Source organism: Oncorhynchus clarkii, chromosome 24 (genome assembly GCF_045791955.1).
Source record: "Oncorhynchus clarkii lewisi isolate Uvic-CL-2024 chromosome 24, UVic_Ocla_1.0, whole genome shotgun sequence".
NCBI classification, from domain to species: domain Eukaryota; kingdom Metazoa; phylum Chordata; class Actinopteri; order Salmoniformes; family Salmonidae; genus Oncorhynchus; species Oncorhynchus clarkii.
In genome coordinates, this window is record NC_092170.1 from 1,276,863 (window position 1) to 1,293,011 (window position 16,149).

General features: G+C 40.8%; 1 protein-coding gene across 1 annotated transcript in view; it reads right to left on the minus strand.

Annotated features, from left to right (window-relative positions):
- Positions 1 to 1,141: 1,141 nt before the first annotated feature.
- The window catches only part of LOC139382491 (sodium/potassium-transporting ATPase subunit beta-3-like), a 40,706-nt gene continuing 25,698 nt past the window's right edge, over positions 1,142 to 16,149 (minus strand). Inside the window, exons 2-7 of the mRNA XM_071126575.1 lie at positions 10,150 to 10,278; positions 5,170 to 5,268; positions 4,548 to 4,735; positions 3,673 to 3,723; positions 2,369 to 2,455; positions 1,142 to 2,069 (exon numbers count right to left, since the gene is read on the minus strand). Of these exons, the coding sequence (XP_070982676.1) occupies positions 1,902 to 2,069; positions 2,369 to 2,455; positions 3,673 to 3,723; positions 4,548 to 4,735; positions 5,170 to 5,268; positions 10,150 to 10,278 (722 nt within the window). The 3' untranslated portion in view covers positions 1,142 to 1,901. The remainder of the gene's footprint in view (positions 2,070 to 2,368; positions 2,456 to 3,672; positions 3,724 to 4,547; positions 4,736 to 5,169; positions 5,269 to 10,149; positions 10,279 to 16,149) is intronic.

Sequence of the window (16,149 nt, forward strand, 5' to 3'; positions counted from 1 at the left end):
ACGCACTTATGTTGAAGAATAGCCGTAGGCGGCTACATTGCGCAAGTGGTCACCTGATGCCCCCAGAGAGATTCTCGTGTAAAATACAGAGGTAGCTTTACTCCAATCGGTCCTACTGAAAAACTAATTGTCTCGATGGATATTAAATATTATAGATATTAGAAAAACACCTTGAGGATTGATTATAAACAACGTTTGCCATGTTTCTGTCGATATTATGGACCTAATATGGAAAAAAAATTGCCATTTTCGTGACTGCAATTTCCGTGCGATTCCTCAGCCAAACGTGAAGAACAAACGGAGCTATTTCGCCTACAAAAATAATATTTTTGGAAAAAAGGAACATTTGCTATCTAACTGGGAGTCTCGTGAGTGAAAACATCCAAAGCTCATCAAAGGTAAACGATTTAATTTGATTGCTTTTCTGATTTCCGTGACCAAGTTAGCTGCTGCTAGCTGGACAAAATGCTATGCTAGGCTATCGATAAATTTACACAAATGCTTGTCTAGCTTTGGCTGTAAGCATATTTAGAAAATCTGAGATGACAGGGTGATTAACAAAAGGCTAAGCTGTATCTCAATATATTTCATTAGTGATTTTCATGAATAGGAATATTTCCTAGGGATATTTATGTCCGTTGCGTTATGCTAATTAGTGTCAGGCGATGATTACGCTCCCGCATGCGGGATGGGGAGTCAGTAGAGGTTAAATCCAAGAGTTCACATACTTTTTCCACCCCGCACTGTTTACACGGTGTGTTCAATAAAGACATGAAAACGTGTAATTGTTTGTGTGTTATTAGTTTAAGCAGACTATGTGTGTCTACTGTTGTGACTTAGATGAAGATCAGATCACATTTTATGGCCAATTTATGTAGAAATCCAGGTATTTCCAAAGGGTTCACATACTTTTTCTTGCCACTGTAGGTGTTCCTTTTGTCCAAGTGGGAAAGCGCAGTGTGGAGTATAATAGTGATTGCATCGTCTGTGGATGATAATGGTGTTGATGTGAGCCATGACCAGCCTACCAAAGTTCTTCATGGCTACAGACATGAGTGCTACTGGTCGGTAGTCATTTAGGCAGGTTTCTTTGGTGTTCTTAGGCACAAAGCCATGGCACTAAAAGTAAATAGACACAAAGTGAGATTTTTTTTTAAATCATCTTTATTTCAAATGTGTTCTCATCTGTACAAAGCACAGTTCCCATAGGTGTGTAAAAACCTCTTCCCTTAGATGTTGGACAGGTAGGTTTAATTATAAGCCGATATATTTTTGTGCATTTTTCATCCTTAAATGTATTCTCTTAAACAATAATCTTAAATTACAGCTATTCATTATTTCTTCGTTTGATTTCTTACAGCGTTCAGACAGTGAGCTAAAGACAGAAACAGTGTTTATAGCCATCAAGTATGTACATACAGAAACAACACATCACACACAGCAAACTGCACAGCACTACGGGATACCACATCAATTCAATGCTCCAAATACAGCTATATACAGGTCCATACTATGACACGATGTCGCTACATCACCACTGACTTTATTGGAGGTGAGAGGTGTGTGTGTATTTGTGTGTGTGTTTGAGGGGGGATTCAAATTGTTAGTTTATTGTATTTCCCTTTTCATGGTGTGATGAAGGGCCAAGAGGGGGGCTGGCAGGTGGAGGAGTCAGTGACATATGATAGGGGATGGGGATTTAAAAACAAATATAAGGAGCACACCACCATGCTACCGTAGCTTCTCCTGATCCACCCCTCCAGTAGCCAAGGGGGCAGGGCCTGGTCCTGGCCGGATGGAGGGGGGAAGTGGATTGAGGAGGACGGTTCAGATGGGATGGGTGAGGGCATTGATTACACGTAAAGACGGCATTGTGCAGCTCTAGTGGTTTTCCTGAACCACTACTCGACCACTTTGACCCTGAATGTGACGCGCCCCAGGAACTTGTCGCGGTCGTCACTATTCCGCAGGTCGGAGCCCTCGATCTTACACTCCATGGTCAGCTCATTGTTGTAGTCTTCCTTGGTCAGCAGAAGCTTGACCGCAACCAGGGGCTGAACGTAGGTTGACTGGCAAACACACAGGGAGAGATGGAGGGAGACCACTGTTAATTCATATATTCACAGACGTGCGCACATCCATACACATAACAGTGGTTGTCATGACAATACACTGACAATCAATTTGCACTCAGTGCCTCAGGTGAATATAGTCCACCCACATACTGTACATTTCCCAGGATTCTCATCTCCCCAGACTGCCTTGACAATAGTAACATTTACTACTTGTAATTACAATTAAATTATTCTGCATTCAATCTCATTAACAGTTTCCTTCACAATATAAATATGTAGCGTAATGTACTTACATGCAAATTCTTCCCGTAATAAGGGAAGTACATCTTATCGAAACGCCCCTCGGATGGGAAGTACTGCATCTGCAGGGGGCTTTCTCTCTGTGGGTGGAAGGGGATGAGGAGGAAGAGGTGGAAGAAGAGGAAGGAGGGGGTGAGGAAGAGGTGTGAGATCACAGAACTATACATATTAATGCACTGGGAACGTACGAAGCTGCCTCCACTGACTCTCAGAGCAACAATCTGACTAACTCTGTACACAATCACATAAAACAATCCTGGAGTCTACAAACACACACATACTGTAGCTTTACACACGACAGGTGTAAACCACCACATACTGTCACAGGACACAATGTAGTTACCACGCATGCACACGCACGCACACACAATATAGTTACCACCCACTCACACATACCAGTACACACACGCACACACAATCTGCCACCAGATGGTTCTCTATGGTTATCAGAATGGTTTATGGTGGAGAGGAGAAATTCAAATGAATTCAGAGAGAAAGAGAGGAGGACAGATGGAGGGGAGTTAAAAGAGCCAGTGTTTCTTTGTAGACCTTCAAACATTTGCAAACAGGTCACAAAGGTCAGAGTTGACAGTCTCGGTGAGGGAGGGATGGAACCCAGAGCGTGCGCGCTCGAGAGAGACATTGTTAGAATGTCAGAGCCAGAAGAAAACCATGGAAACACCATTAGTGGGAGCCATGGGCAGCGGAGCAGAGTTCTAAAATCGACGGAAGGAACCTTTTCAGGTTCCAATGCATTACCATAACAGATACATACACCAACTGCAGTTATATACAGTCAGTGACAATAATTACCAAAAATATCAACACTTTAATATGGACTATTCCTCTGTCTATATTGTCTTTGGGGTGATTATAGGGGTTAGATTAGAAAGCTCTAAAACATGAACGCCATGAATGCTGTTTAAAGCAGCAGAGGACAAAGCGCCACATCACAGAGGTGGACAGAAGCAGTGCAGAAAGGCTAGGGCTAGGACCATGGGGAAACATAGGGGGGCTAGGACCCGATTTCATACCCACCAGTGTACTGCTGGCCCTACAGGCAGCGTGGAGAGAAATCAAATATTGACACTTGTGTGAAAACACAGACAGAAACACACATGTGCATTCCTACATAAAGCACACATACAAATACAAAACAAAAGACACGTTAGGGAGTACAAAACCTGTCTCAAAGTCCTAGCACACAAAAACACAACCTGGAGTATACACACACACGACACACACACACACACGAGTCATTGTTATACCCAAAAGAAAAACGGTTTGTTTGCTTTACCTTAGCTGTGCAGTTAATGTAGGGGTCCCCGCGCGGTTTCAGTCCAATGATCTACAGGAGTGAGAAGAATATCATAAAGACTATTATAGCAACCTTTAGTGAGTTCAACATTTTGTTCTGGTGATTCTTACACATTCCTCAAGCTTATTTACATGTAAAAATGATCAAGACACAGTAGATTTCAGAATGGTCTCAAAAATGGAAGCACTGATTTGAGTTAAAAGATGTTGAGAAGTAGCTCAGTTAGTGACGCAAGGAAATGATCTGGTTTGAGCTGGCCGTATAAGGACCAGTCTGTAGATCAGGCACACGTGTGCTGCCTGCTTACTGAAAGGCCAAGGACTTGTACTTTCATAAACATAGCTGCCGTAGAGATGCCTAAGAATCTTCTTAATTTCCCCTGATAGGATTCATTAAGTTAGATTAAATACCAATCAGGCAACACAGGCCAATCAATGCACTCTGACCTCTATCCCTGCAAACAGAGATGCTGACACAGAATGCTCTGTCGGCACAGAGGATATTCCAAATAGTGATTAAGAAACAAGTGCAGTGGAAAGGACAGAATAAGCATTTTTCAATATGAATTTGAACAAACTCTACTTCTGCATGAAGACAGAGAGAGGAAACACTGAAAAGCTGTAGTTCAAAGGAAATGAATCGAAGATAGGAAGGTACTCGTGTAGGGGAGGTAATTCAGTGAAACACGCTTGTGTGATGAGTGACCTTGCCTGAGACCTGATGACTTGTGATAGCTCCCAGAGCTAATGGCTTAGGCTTTAAGCTCCAGTCTTTAGGCTTTAGCTCAGTGGGCTAACGCTGTCCATTTCATTTTGAGAAGAGTCCGACCAACGATCCCCAATCGGGGCACTCACCCTGTTCATCTTGACTAGGACGCAGGGTTTGCCCTCAGCGTAGCCAAAGGTGGTGTCAGACAGGCCGGAGCACTGCCGGAGCAGATTGCGCTTGAACTGACACACCTTCTTCTCCTCCTGATCATCCTGCTCATAGTACTCTCCCACCATACACAGCTCGTTCTTCTCCTGCACAGTGTCGTTGTATTCTGAGGGGTCCCAAAATAGGGCACAGACTCAAGTTCCACTGTATTTGACAGCCTGCTATTTACCTGGTACAGACAGTATTCACCTAAATATTACATGTCAAAATTATAGCTAATAATTATATCACAGTAATGTATTCATTACTTGTTTGTTTCTTTGGGATACATATTACATAATCAGTTAGCCAGTTTTGTGTTGCATGTAAAAAGTAGTTAGTATGCATTCACATACTCCAGCGCCACTGCCAAGGATTACAGTGCCCTTTCAAGTCAGGTAGAATACTCTCCTTAGTAATGTACTGTATACAAAAGTGTAATCAACTGCAACTACTTAAACTAATTTCCTTAACCAATAAAACTGCATTTGTGCATAGATGTCAGATGTACACATTCTTTAGAAAACTAAATGGGACTGAAAGAGGGGATCTATCACTCACGCTGAAGGAAGTTTTCCAGATGCTGGACATACTGGCCGTACTGCTTAGGGTCGGTGCGGTTGAAGACGATGTCCAAGGACCGGGGCCTGATCACCAAACCTGAGGACAGGTAGGGGGAAACATGTCACGTCAACTGTCTGTGTAGCAGTGTGATGCTCCCCTAGATTATGCACCAAGTTATGCACCAAGTTGCACACAAGGACCAATTCAAATAGGCCAGGTCAAGAGGGGATGTTAATAATTTGATAATAATAATAATAATAATTCAGTGTGTTTTTTAATTAGAGCTGCATAACTAATGTTATTATTTGGTGTACAAACACTTTTCATATCAATATTGTACATACATGTGATTGTAGTACATACATGTGATTGTAAAAGTTTTGTATATTTTGGTTTGGCCCATCACGGGTTATCTGTATTTCCGTACCCCCTTATTGTTCTCTTTTGCCTGACCTTCCTTGGCTCCGAAATTGTTCAATATAAAACCGTGGTAATGTTACCCAATGTACTGTTATGCTACCATAAGTTTGTTACAATGTCGATAATATAAAGATTTATGTTAACAAGTTTCACAAAGCTCGCTAACTAGGGTATCTATTGTAACTTGGGACAGTTTTTGAGTGAGTGTTCATGTGCTTGCGCAGGTGCCTGAGAGCTAGGACTGCGCCAAGGGTTAACATAATGTGTGTTGTCTCTTCGTGTGCAGGTATGTTTTTTATTTTTTTACGAATTATGTTGTGTATCATTTTACTTGTATTGTATGGTGTGCGGTTGTGCATTGAATGTGTGCACGCAGCACCTGTTATTTCCTTTTGGTTCTCTTTTGCCTGACCTTCGGCTAGCAAGGTGCCTGAGAACTAGGACTGCAGGGCAAATAAAAAAATAATTCAACTAGCAGACCTCCAGTTGTGGCAGCGTCCTAATTAAAAGTACACAACGCAGAACGAACCACGCTACATCTGCACCTACTTATGGTCCAGGCAACCTCGCTCACGTGACGAGAATCCTTGCCTGAGACTAGGGCTGTTACAGTGACCGTATTACCGCCACACCGGTGGTCACGAGTCAATGACAGCAGTCAAATTCCACGTGACTGCTTAGTATTATTGACTGTATGTTTGTTTTACTCCATGTGTAACTCTGTGTTGTTGTATGTGTCGAACTGCTTTGCTTTATCTTGGCCAGGTCGCAATTGTAAATGAGAACTTGTTCTCAACTTGCCTACCTGGTTAAATAAAGGTGAAATAAAAATAATAACAAAATAAAACAGTCACAGTAATTAGGCTTCTTCAAGCTCTGATTCTGCTGATGGTCATTAGTTGGCCTACCAAACTTGCTAACTGCCTGGTACTCAGCACTGACATAAATGCAAATCGAATCAAAAATCGAATCAAATACTTCAGGAGAGCTCATGTCCGCAACATTTCTATAGGCGTGAAAAAACAGAGTGATGGCCTCTATTAAAAGGAGGAGGATCCCATCGAATTTCTACTATATTTATTACTCAACTTTCCTAATATTAAGCACAATGCTTCTCTTTACAACAGGGGTATAGCCTACCTGGCTGGCATGAAAATAAACCACAGGAAAAACATTTAAGTGCATAGATTATTTATTTTCTCCCCTTGACCCAGTTTTGAGACAGGTGCATGATAATGGTCCTTTTTAAATCAAAACGACTTTAACACATATTATTTAGTACATGTAAAGTCAAGATTAAATCAAGAATAGTCTGATGGGTGAAAATATTACCCTATCACTTGTGAATGATGCCCAGCTTTTGTGCAGTAAGGCAATAAACAGAGTATGCCTTTTTTTGCAACTTTTTCAAACCACATTTAGCCTAGCCCATATGTTTTGATAAGGTTTGTATCACAACTAAGTGGCCAAATATCCTCTTAAAATTAAGCATTATGCCACTTTACAATGGGTGTAAAGCCTAACTGGCATATATTTTATAATGAAATCATTACATCATTACAATCAGACCATCACATTTGTGGTCACTTTTGAGAATGGTGTTTTCCCGCTAATTGATTGAATTTTGGGATCTATCACATCCCACAACAGTCACAGACTATGTTTGGAATATTTATTTCTCGCACAGACTTGAATAGTTCAACTTTTGTACTATGGGGGATAGTACATTGACATAAGCTAGTGTTTTTGGTGTCGTTAAGCCTACTCATCATGTTGGCTGACGAAAAGTATATGTGGACAGTTCTTCCAATATCTTCAATATGCGCCGCGGAATTGGATAAGGATGCGCGCAGTTGCCTCCCCGGTGTCTGTCTTCCCTTGTAGCCTGTGATCACGTGACGGGCATTGGCTAATAATAATTTAGCTATCTGAGAGAGCCATGTGAGTGCTTCGGAGCATGCAGCTGGGAGAAGGAAATTATATTCAGCTCAAGGGCACAACGGCCACTGGCTGCTAAAGGCATGGATTTTTTAGTGGGCATTAAGGTGACACAAAAGGGATGCTGCCGGGAAATTCAAGGCATTATCAAGTGCTTGTCAAATTGTGAATGAGAGACTGATGAAGTTTGTGGAGCCTGCACAAAAAAACAAAGCAGAGCTCATGCCTTTCATGCAACTTTTTTCAAATCATCATTAGGGTCACATCATGCAGCCTTAAAATGTCTTAAAAATTGAAACATATAGCCCAACATTTGTATCACAACTAAAGTTGCAAAAATAAGGAGGACCTGTTTCTTTGTTAACTGCTCAACACAGAATGTGCACACTCCCTCAAATAGTTTGGAGAAAATATCCTTTATATTTTATTCATGTTCAATTGTATTCTTCATACTATAAAATAATGCCATGGAATTCTAAGCAAATATTGTCTGCTAAATTAACTAGTGTAGCCCACAGCCATATTGCACAGCCAGATCAGGGCCTAACATAAGGACAACTCAGAATATGGTATTTTCTGTTCTTCTAAAATAGACTACATTTTCTTTAGACCTGTCTAAAATAAATAATGGATTTATTGTGATGGTGTAGGCTTTATTACATGGATTTATTAGACTTTTAAAAATGTAGATGTTCCAAAAATGTGTGGAAGCAAGGAGATGCTAAATGTGTTTATGTTAATTAACGGTCAATTACCGTGAGACTGGCAGTTATTTGCTTGACAATCACCGGCTGACAAAATTTTATGAACAGCCACAGCCCTAGCTGTGACCTGAAGATTTGTGTTACACCTGAAGGCCTGGACTTTAGCTCAGCAGACTAACTAATTTCTGGTGTTATGCAGATGACCACAGTTTAAATCCAGGCAGTCACACTAATAATACTATTATTGTTATCAAAATCTTATACTACAATAAGCCACATGTATTGCTTATGCTGCCTGACAGCCATATATTGTAATACTGTATCTATTGTTCAAATGGGTTGCGGAGTGAGTTGATTAAAAATATATATATACTTTGATACCTAAGACAAGTTTTCACAACAGCCAATGTTATTAACACTCGCCAGATTAAACCCTGCTGGCAAAGAGGGTCAGCTGTGACCGACGGTCAAAAAAGAGGGTGCGTCCCAAATGGCACCCTATTAGTGCACTGCTTATGACCAGAGCCCTATAAGCCTTTGTCAAAAGTACTGCACTATGTAGGATATAGGGTGCTGTTTGGGACTCAGGCAAGCCAACTGCAAACGGCAAGGCTGAGGAAGCCTTATTATCAGGAATCTATGATGGAATTTCACTCGTAGCTGATTCAGATGAGTACGTCTTAGTTTTGACCTCAAGGCGTCAACACCCAGGACAGCATTAGAAAGTGTGTGGTGTGATAGACGACAATGGAAGGACTCCAAAAGAGGGGACAATGGGAGAGGACACAGAGTGAGAGAAGGTGACAGGAGACTGTGGGTGGAATGAATTGTCACGAGGAGTATGTGCGTGTGTGTAAGAGAGAGAGAAGCTTGCTATACTATACCTGCATTCCACACATTTTTTGCCAAACCCCAAAAAGCAGCTAGTCAGAAGGTTTGCATTTTAGCGGCAACTCTACACCGCCTTAGGCACACAGCACATTTTACAAGAGCAGAAAGAGTCAAAAGATATTCAACAAGGCTGACTGTGGATGGCGGAAGACATAAATGTGCAGTATGGCTAAATTGGTAGAGCATGGTGCTTGCAATGCCAATATCGTGGGTTCGATTCCTGCATGACTAAGTCTCTTTAGAGAAAAGTGTCTGCTAAATGGCATATATTATTATTATATACAGTATTAGGACATAGGCCTAGAGGAGGGGAGTTCGTTTTTATGATGGCCTCTCTGTCAGGGCAATGGAGAGAGGCTGTGGGGACAGAACAGATGGGTGCTGTACTGGTGGACCAGCGGGAGGATGCATGCAGAGCCTGGGAGACAGACTCTCTCACTCCAACAGACACATACACACACCTCTACTCCATAATTCACAGGATTACATTTCTAACTCTTCTATTTTTTTTGTAACACTAACACAGTATTAATTAACAGGTTTTTGAGACTCGGCAGGTAGTTTTTCCATTTCTAAAATTACAATATCGTTCAGTCAGTGTTTGACTGATCTGTTTATTCCCTGAGTGCTTGCATATTTTGGCAGTGGCAGCCAGCTCCTCTGTCACGCCAGTAAGGCCTTCAGTGGGACATGGCAGCAGAGTCTGAGACATTGTGCAAGCCAGGCCAGGCGCTAGCAGAGAAAGCTCTGGCGTTAGTGAGTGAGCTCACCAGCCAACTAGCAGGCTCCCATTCTGCAGGAGCCTCGGCTATGCTTCAACAGTGGTCCAGACGCCACAAGAAAAGAAACAACACTGTCCATGAGAGATGATGACATATTTGAGAGATAATGACATATTTGAGAGAGAGTGGACATATTCATATTGTGAGTGAGAGTGAGAGAGAGAAAGAGAATAGGTGAATTTAAATTTTAGCACTGTTCTGTTTAGGTTGAATGTCTGTTTCACTGCAGCGTAATAAGTCACCTGGACTGGCCACTCGGTCGCGGTATGTAGGAATGTTGTCGTCTAGTGTCTGCAGCATGACCCACATGGTGAGCGTGAACATCCCTGCCAGGAAGCCATAGAAGACCAGGTAGAAAAGCAATATCAGGGCTGAGGGGAGAGAGAGAGAGTAATTATTCTCTATTAATCACACAATCTCTGTTATCACACAAAGAGAGAGAGAAAGAGAGAGAGAGAGAGAGAGAGATAGTCAACTGTGACTGACCCCAAATGAAGAAATCTGTGACTATGTACAGTGAGCATAGCCTTGATATTGAGATATGCCACCACAGCCCACTGCCCATAAAATGAGGTGGAAACTGAGCTACACTTCCTAACCTCCTGCCAAATGTATGACCACAATACACACAAATATTTCCCACAGATCACACAAATCATTTGAAAACAAATCAAACATTGATAAACTCCAATATCTTAAAGGTGAAATTTGTGGCCCATTGCCATGAGAAAAGGGCAACCAGTGGAGCACAAACACCATTGTAAATAAAAACATATTTCTGTTTATTTATTTTCCCTTTCATATTTCAACTATTTGCACATTGTTACAACACTGTACATAGCCAATAATATAACATTTGTAATGTATACAATCTTTTAAAACTTAACACTGAGTGTAATGTTCACTGATTTCTTATTTCCCTTGTTTTTTTTCCCTTTTGTTTACTGTATATTCCATTTGCTTTGGCAATGTAAACATATGTAAAGCCCTTTGAATATAATTGAAGAGAGAGAGGGAGACTCATCAGCTAAGGACATTTGTGGCAAATGACAGAAAAGTCTTGCCACATTTGTAGCAAGTGACAGAAAAGACGGTTGTCTTGAAAAAATAAACTCCAGCAAACAGGTATTCTTATACGTTCCACATTTCAAACCAAGTGTATATTTTAATTCAAACCAGTCAACATAGTTGTTTAAAGATCCATTTATTCTCGAGCAGACATACAAGAACATGTATCATTTTTTTCAGATTTTGACCATGACTGTCAGAGCAGCCCGTGCAGATCTAGGAGCAGGCTGAGCTATAGTATTGATGACAGGACGACGATATTACATTTTAGTCTGCTCTTATCCAGAGCGACTTACAGTTAGTGCATTTATCTTAGGTGGGACAACCACATATCACAGGCATAGTAAGTACACATTTCCTCAATAAAGTAGCTAAAAAACACTAGTCTCAACTAGAGGTCGACCGATTATGATTTTTCAACGCCGATGCCGATTATTGAAGGACCAAAAAAGGCCGATACCGATTAAATCGGCCAATTTTTTTTTTTTTGTTTGTAATAATGACAATTACAACAATACTGAATGAACACTTATTTTAACTTAATATAATACATCAATTAAATAAATTTAGCCTCAAATAAATAATGAAACATGTTCAATGTGGTTTAAGTAATGCAAAAACAAAGTGTTGGAGAAGAAAGTAAAAGTGCAATATGTGCCATGTAAGAAAGCTAACGTTTAAGTTCCTTGCTCAGAACATGAGAACATATGAAAGCTGGTGGTTCCTTTTAACATGAGACTTCAATATTCCCAGGCAAGAAGTTTTAGGTTGTAGTTATTATAGCAATTATTGGACTATTTCTCTCCATACCATTTGTATTTAATATACCTTTGACTATTGGATGTTCTTATAGGCACTTTAGTATTGCCAGTGTAACAGTATAGCTTCCATCCCTCTCCTTTCCGCTCGCTACCTGGGCTCGAACCAGGAACACATCGACAACAGCCACCCTCGAAGCAGCGTTACCCATGCAGAGCAAGGGGAACAACTACTCCAAGTCTCAGAGCGAGTGACGTTTGAAACGCTATTAGCGCGCACCCCGCTAACTAGCTAGCCATTTCACATCGGTTACACCAGCCTAATCTCGGGAGTTGATAGGCTTGAAGTCATAAACAGCGCAATGCTTGAAGCATTGCAAAGAGCTGCTGGCAAAACGCACAAATGTGCTGTTTGAATGAATGCTTACGAGCCTGCTGGTGCCTACCATCGCTCAGTCAGACTGCTCTATCAAATCATAGACTTAATTATAACATAATAACACAGAAATACAAGCCTAGGTCATTAATATGGTCGAATCCGGAAACTATAATTTCGAAAACAAAATGTTTATTATTTCAGTGAAATACGGAACAGTTCCGTATTTTATCTAACGGATGGCATCCCTAAGTCTAAATATTGGTGTTACATTGCACAACCTTCAATGTTATGTCCAAATTAAGTAACATTCTGGCAAATTAGTTCGCAATGAGCGGCCCAAACTGTTGCATATACCCTGACTCTGGTTAATATTGCCTGCTAACCTTTCTTTTAGCTAAATATGCAGGCTTAAAAATATATACTTCTGTGTATTGATTTTAAGAAAGGCATTGATGTTTATGGTTAGGTACACGTTGGAGCAACAACAGTCCTTTTTCGCGAATGCGCACCGCATCGATAATATGCAACGCAGGACACGCTAGATAAACTAGTAATATCATCAACCATGTGTAACTAGTGATAACTAGTGATTCTGAATGAGATTGTTTTTTTATATAATAAGTTTAATGCTAACTAGCAACTTACCTTGGCTTCTTAACGCAATCGCGTAACAGGCAAGCTCCTCGTGAGGCAAGTGGTTAGAGCGTTGGATTGAATCCCTGAGCTGACAAGGTAAAAATCTGTTGTTCTGCCCCTGAACAAGGTAGTTAACCCACCATTCCTAGGCCTTCATTGAAAATAAGAATGTGTTCTTAACTGACTTGCCTCGTTAAATAAAGTTGTAATTTAAATTGGCAAAATCGGCATCCAAAAATACAGATTTCCGATTGTTATGAAGAAATCGGCCCTAATTAATCGGCCATTCCGATTAATCGGTCGACCTCTAGTCTCAACGTCAACAGTGAAGAGGCTACTCCGGGATGCTGGCCTTCTAGGCAGAGTTGCAAACAAAAAGCCATATCTCAGACTGGCCAATAAAAATAAAATATTAAGATGGGCAAAAGTACACAGACACTGGACAGAGGAACTCTGCCGAGAAAGCCAGCATCCCGGAGTCACCTCTTCACTGTTGACGTTGAGACTGGTGTTTTGCTGGTACTATTGAGTTGAGGACTTGTCTAGTCTGTTTCTCAAACTAGACACTAATGTACTTGTCCTCTTACTCGGTTGTGCACCGGGGCCTCCCACTCCTCTTTCTATTCTGGTTAGAGACAGTTTGCACTGTTCTGTGAAGGGAGTAGTACACAGCAGTGTACCAGGTCTTCAGTTTCTTGGCAATTTTTCACATGGAATAGCCTTAATTTCTCAGAACAAGAACAGACTGATGAGTTTTAGTTGAAAGGTCTTTGTTTCTGGCCATTTTGAGCCTGTAATCGAACCCACAACTGCTGATGCTCCAGATACTCAACTAGTCTAAAGAAGCCCAGTTGTATTACTTCTTTAAATCAGGACAACAGTTTTCAGCTGTTTGAACGGTAGTTTATGTTTCAGGTGCTTTCAGAAGATGGGCAGGGACTCTGCTGTCCTAGCTTCAGGGGGATATCGCTGGTGTCTAATGGACGAAGAATAGAGAGCTTAGAGATACAGTAGTATATATAAACACTGCAATCGGAAAGTATTCAGACCCCTTGACTTTTTCCACATTGTGTTACATTAAAGCCTTATTCTAAAAAGGATTAAAGAAAACATTTTCCTCATCAATCTACACATAATACCCCATAATGACAAAGCGAAAACAGTGTGCAAATGTATTAAAAATAAAAAACAAAAATACCTTATTCGCACAAGTATTCATACCCTTTGCTATGAGACTCGAAATTGAGCTCAGGTGCATCCTGTTTCCATTGATCAGTCCACCTGTGGTAAATTCAATTGATTGGACATGATTTGAAAATACGTGAACGACCGGCTCGATGGGGTCTTATGTAGCAAACTTTGAAATTGTGTTTTTTACATGGGATAAAAGTAAAGACTCCGAGCTAGAAAATTGTATATCACACAAAACACTTGAGGAACAATGGAAAAAGTAATTATGTTGAAAGTTGATAAACTTCACTTATGAGAAAATTTGCAAAAAAAATAGTTTTTCCTTTATCATTATGGCGTATTGTGTGTAGATTGATGAGGGGGGAAAAACGATTTAATCCATTTTAGAATAAGGCTGTAACGTAACAAAATGTGGTCAAGGGGTCTGAATATTTTCCAAATGCACGGTATCACTATTACACCACCATGCATGATATCTCTACAGAAACACTGAAACTCAGGGAAGAGCCCACTGTCAGCTATTACACAACAATAGTTACAAACAGAGAAAGAGAGGGGAATACAAAGAAAAAGGATATACAAAATGAAAGAGAAACAGGTGAAAATACGGGGGTGAGAAAGGCACAAAATGGTTGAATGAGCTACAGAGAGATCTTCATAAGGATGTGTAAGGATACAGTTCTATACAGGACAGAGAGAGACGTAGCCTAGATAGACTAAAAACAAATGTAAATACATATCACATATCACACATATCGTATAAAGAAAAGACAGGATGATGATGGGAAAACAAGATATGGATGGATTGAGATGGTGTGCGAGGGAGAAAAATAGAGAGAGAGCTTCAGTTTAATTATAGATGCATTGCTTCTTTCCTGAAGTCTCTGAGGTAAGCTGTGCGTTTATAAATAGGATGTGGGGGAGGACAGATAAGTGATGGCACAGCACTGGCCTGAGGAAGAGAGGAGCTGGGTAGGGAGCGTCAGATGGAGAGCCACACACACACACGAATATGGAGACACCCACTCATGCATACATATGTACAGACACACACACACACACACACACACACACGCATTATCACATCCATCATATACCACAGCGTTAGTGCAAGACTGACAAATGCACGCATGCATGAACGCACGCACACACACACACGCACGCATGAACGCACACACACACACACACACACAGCTTTAGATGGCTGGGTCATGTAAAATTAATGTAGAATCCAATCTGATTAAATCAGATAGAACTTTTTTTAATGTCTTAACAAAATGCCAGAAATCCATTGGACCACTTTTGATGCTTAAACTGGAATTGGGATTGACACTCCAACACATCCTCATGGAGCATTGTCGTTATGTAGCCAGTCACACCCCCTCAAAAAGCAAGCATTAGAAAGCCATTTCCAATGGAAAGCCATTGGTCGTTAGGACTGAGACACAGTACTGGGATGCCAAGTGCTTTTATCTCCTCAGAATAGCTGAGTGTGACCTTTCAGAACGCCTGGTCTCCATCCCAAATGGCACCCAATCCCCTATATAGTGCACTCTTTTTTTGACCAGAGCCTGAACTCTGGACAAAAGTAGTTCACTACATACAGTTGAAGTCAGATGTTTACATACACCTTAGCCAAATACATTTAAACTCAGTTTTTCACAATTCCTGACATTTAATCCAAGTAACAATTGCCAGTCTTAGGTCAGTTAGGATCCCCACTTTATTTTAAGAATGTGAAATGTCAGAATGATAGTTGAGAGAATTGTTTATTTCAGCTTTTATTTCTTTCATCAGAAGTTTACATACACTCAATTAGTATTTGGTAGCATTGCCTTTAAATGGTTTAACTTGGGTAAAATGTTGTTTCGGGTAGCCTTCCAAAATAAGTTCGGTGAATTTTGGCCATTCCTCCTGACAGAGCTGGTGTAACTGAGTCAGGTTTGTAGGCCTCCTTGCTCGCACACGCTTTTTCAGTTCTGCCCACAAATTCTCTATAGGATTGAGGTCAGAGCTTGTGATGGCCACTCCAATACCTTGACTTCTTGTCCTTATGCCATTTTGCAAACAACTTTGGAAGCATGCTTGGGGTCATTGTACATTTAGAAGATCCATTTGCAACCAAGCTTTAACATCCTTGCTTCAATATATCCACATAATTTTCCTAGCTAATGATGTCACAACATGATGCTGCCATCCCCGTGCTTCAC